This window comes from Pteropus vampyrus, unplaced genomic scaffold, assembly GCF_000151845.1.
Source record: "Pteropus vampyrus isolate Shadow unplaced genomic scaffold, Pvam_2.0 Scaffold280, whole genome shotgun sequence".
NCBI classification, from domain to species: Eukaryota; Metazoa; Chordata; class Mammalia; order Chiroptera; family Pteropodidae; genus Pteropus; species Pteropus vampyrus.
Window position 1 is genome coordinate 569,792 of NW_011889061.1, and position 4,326 is coordinate 574,117.

At 52.8% G+C, this 4,326-nt stretch overlaps 1 protein-coding gene across 1 annotated transcript in view; it reads right to left on the reverse strand.

Moving 5' to 3' along the window:
* Positions 1 to 828: 828 nt before the first annotated feature.
* CPNE3 (copine 3) overlaps positions 829 to 4,326 on the reverse strand; it is a gene marked incomplete at its 5' end in the record, with an annotated part of 25,071 nt that continues 21,573 nt past the window's right edge. Inside the window, 2 exon segments of the mRNA XM_011375917.2 lie at positions 829 to 3,578; positions 4,013 to 4,249. Of these exon segments, the coding sequence (XP_011374219.2) occupies positions 3,468 to 3,578; positions 4,013 to 4,249 (348 nt within the window).

Here is a 4,326-nt window from a genome sequence, read left to right on the forward strand (position 1 = left end):
GGATGTTCGGCTGTTCAGCTTTTCAAATGCAAATGTGATCCACCGTCCCTCTGTGTGAGTCCATGTGGCGGCCACCTCTGGCCCAAGTGTGAACCCCCGGCACAGCCCAGAGGGCCCCGCTCCCCCTCATGTCCCACCCTTCCCTGCCACTTTCCCTCCCACACTTTAAATTCTTCCCTAAAACATTCAACTCCATACCTGCTGCTGACCTGACAGCTCATAAATGCTTTCACCTTTGTCACCCAGCTAGATTTCAGGTCTCGGCGTAAAAGGCACATCCCCAGGGACGTGTTCCTTGCCAGCTAGATGGGTCAGGTCCCCACAATGTCATCACACACAAACTTCAGGTCTCTGTGATTACTCATTTCATAATTTCTCTGTCCTGCAGGCCATTATTCCTATGACGGCGGCAACTGTGGCTGCCTAGGTCACTGCTGTACCCCAAGACCTTGTCCAATGACTTCAGTGTAATAGAAGCAAAAAAAATCAGGCGGGTGTGCCGTCCTGTTTGACGTGACTGGTGGACATTAGCACCGCAGTCAGGCCGCCCTCGCCAGAAGCTGCGAACCTTTCCTTTCTGCACCCAGCAAAGTGCCTTGAACGTAGTCAGTCAGTATCTTTTAAACGAATAAAGCCCATAAAATAATGAAACTTCTAAACCCTTTAATTCAGTAACATATAGAGTACAGAATAAAATACTACATTCGCTTTATTTCTACATTCACTTTACTTCTAACTTTTCTACTGATTTTCTATTTCTACATTCACTTTATTTCTAACTTTTCTACTGGTTTCGATAACAGAGAAAAAAATGAGAACAAGGCACTCTTGTGTCACATCAAGAAATAACTTTATCCAAAGGGATCTCAAATGGGAGATATATTCAACATCAATTCATGTATTTGTAACTTGTACACTGTCGAGTATGACATCCAAAAAGCACAAAATAGTTTCTCGCAATTAACGCCAAACTTCTCGCTTATGTGTCACTTCCGTGACCGTCGACGGCACACGTAGATTAGGAGGCGTCTACTGAAGGTGGCTTTCCGGGAAGTTTACAAAATGAAAAGGGCACAGCGCGTGGAATGAAGCGTCAGCAGCAGTGGGCCCTGAATCTGCTCTGGGAAGTCTGCGGAGAAACGGCACAGGGCACAAGTGTCACCCTGAGACTAAACCTGGGACCGTAACCATTTCGGTCCCAAGCCCTCGGTGGCGCGGCCGTGCTAGCTGGCGCACCGTCTCAGCAGCGGGCAGGGGAGAAGCCGTGCCTCTGCCCGGGGCGCCGTCAGGCCAAACGCGTTCGCAGTGTGTCTCATGCTGGGAGGTGTGGAAGGCAACTGCTTGTGTTTTCTGTAAAGGCATTTTAAGAACTAATGGCACTTGAAGGAACGGTGGCACAACAGGGAAAATGACTTTTAATATAAAACAACATTAAATCAGCAGGCAATGAGGTGAAAACGTCGAAATCGTATGAATTTTATATTATTTAGAAATTGTAAATGCGTTTATTCAAAACTGCAAAAAGGTATCAATTACCTTAATTTGCTGGAATCACAGTTCTTATGAATAACAGCATCTACTGATGAACCCGATCAAGAATCAATAACAAAAACTAATTTTAAAAGGGAACAATTTTGGTTAAAACAGATGATGTAACTATGAAGACCAAATCGATTTGACAGTGGTGACAGAGTACCGTGCTTGGCCAGTGACCTCAGTGAGCACCCACGACAGCGGTCCCCAGTGCCCTGCAGAGGCCACAGCTGTGAGGAGCGGTGAGGGGATGACGAGGAGGCCCAGGGAGTGGCGTGCAGCCCGGCCGGCCCCAACCGAGGGCTCTGCTCCTGAGCATCTCACCAGGCGTGGGGAACGTGTGGGAACCTTTTCTAGAAGGCTTCGCGTGTTTGCAGAAGGAACTTCTGAAACAGCGGCACGCACGTGCTGTTCCCAGGCGCAGGACCCAAACCAGGACTCGAGACAGCGCAGGCCCCAGCCTTTGGGTGGGACGTCAGTCCCCTCCCCTGACTGACGGCAGAAGGTCTTACTGGCCAAGGAGCCGCTCCCCGGAGTACAGACGGCCAGTCAGGTGCCTTCGGGTCAGCAGCGCACAGCCAGGGGCCAGCGGGCTGAGCGGGAAGGCGGTGACTGCCCGCCTGGCTGGGTGACCACGACAGCAAGCAGCTCCCCTCTCAGACTAAGCCTGGCCGAGGCTCACGTCCTTCAGACATCTCAGAGAACAAGAGACCAGAGCCGTGGTGCAGTTTCAGAAAGAGCGAAAGGCATGCTGACATGGCACTGGGCGCGTCCCCTTGATGGTACGTGACAAACATGCAAATTTTCATGTCAAATTATCCAAGATGATTGGCCAACATGTGGGTATGCGTGGTACCTGGCACACAGGTCCTCAATAAAACATTACTGACTGTTCTGACAGCGTTCGCTGAGTAATGTATTCTGAAAGGGGGAATTCTGCTCTTAGAGCATGTTGGCTATTTTTTTTAAGTTGCAACAGGTTTTAGGCTTAATACAGTACATTCTGGGCTTAGGAAATAGCACATTATTAAAATGCAAAATATGATTTTGATTAATAGACAACCACTATCATGAGTTTAAAAACCAGACTAAAAGAGTAACCAAAGAAAACAGGAAAAAATGTCTACACGAATGTGAAGAAATGTACAAATCAATGTATAGGGCCTCAGCAAGGATAAAAATTGTCCTTTCTTGGTAAGTAAAGTCTTCATTGGCTAAAAGGGAAGGGATTCTCAGTTTCCTCTACACGTCTGGTCCTCGTAGCTTTGCTGGACTAGGCAGTCGTAACCATTCTGACAAATTCCAATTAAAAAACGCTACTGACGCTGAGCCCGGGTCGGCCTGCCCTCCGTGCAGACGCGGGTCCTGGAAAGGCACACGGGAACGGCCGCGCACGTCCCTGAGGCTCCTCTTTTGAGAAGTGCAAGGGTGCCTGTCCTCGTCTGCGCTCTTCGGAGAGTCTTGGGGTGCTGCTGGGGGCGAGCTGTGCCGTGGCTAAGCCGCAGCGAGGCTCGGGCATGGGTCAGGCCCTCAGCAACTGCAGGGACAGGCTCAGCACGTCCGCTTTGAGAAGCGCCCGTCACCGGGGACGGACACGGACTTGTAGCACATGTGGCCTCGAGCCGACGAAGCACAGCGGCCTGAAACCCCCCCACCCCCAACAAGTCTTCATCCTCTCTACTGACGAATGTTCCAACCAGCATCTTCATCCTGTGAGAGCAAACAATCACCATGGCAAAGGCGGCTTTCCTCGTGCGAGTTTCTAATCACTAGCAATCACTGAATTGATTGGACAAAGGTTAAGTTAGCACTTTCTTCCAAGAAAAGTATAAAAGAATGCTTTAAGGAGACGCAGTCCACGGGGACTCGGTTTCCGTCACGGATGCTGGGGAGCGTGGGAAACGGGCAGCCCGCAGTGCGGCGCAGGAGCGTTTTCACTGGGTGGTGCGGTTCTTGGGGGGCAGGAGCTTGCAGGTGTTGAAGTAGCCCACCACCTGCTGGGGGACCTCCGCCAGGACGCACTGAGCCAGCGCTTCTCGGGGAGCCTTGGGAAAGCAGAGCAACGTCAGTGACTAATGGTGACCGGATCCCACAGGCATGTGGCAGAAGACCAGGGGCCCATCTCCAGGCAGCAGAAAGGAGCAGTCCCCAGCCCCGGGCCTGCGTCTCGGTCAGGGACAGCCGTGAACACGGACAAGCAAGGTCAGGCTGCCCTGTCCCGCCAGCATTTCTCAGGCTCTCCCCTGGCACCAGCGCTGTGGCACCTGTGCAGGTGTGGTTGTCTGTTATCACACAGGTGAAGACGTTCACCACAGCACGGGCTGAACAGTTCCTCAGACTGCACGAGGCACGCGAGCTCGCCACCCGCAGCAAAACCTCCCATCCAGCCCGCCTCCCCGCACGGACAGCCCGGGTCTAATGCCCCAGACCCCTCCACGACCACCGGGCACGGCCCCGGAACAGAAGGGTTGGCACTCACATTCTGGAACTGCCTGAAAGGCACGAACTGCACGATGTCCCTGATGGCAGTCTCCCCTGACGGGGAGCGCAGGCCCCCACCGTCACCGTCCAGAAACTCCATGGCGCTGAAGTCAGCGCCGCCGACGCCAACGATGATGATGGACATGGGCAGCTTGGCGGCGCTGACGATCGCCTGTCTGGTCTCGTCCAGGTCCGTGATCACGCCGTCGGTGATGATGAGCAGCACGAAGTATTGCTGCCAAGAAAGAAAAGAACGCCCGCTGGGCGGGTTGTGCTCCCCACTCAGGGCAGAGGCCGGCGACATGCAGCTCG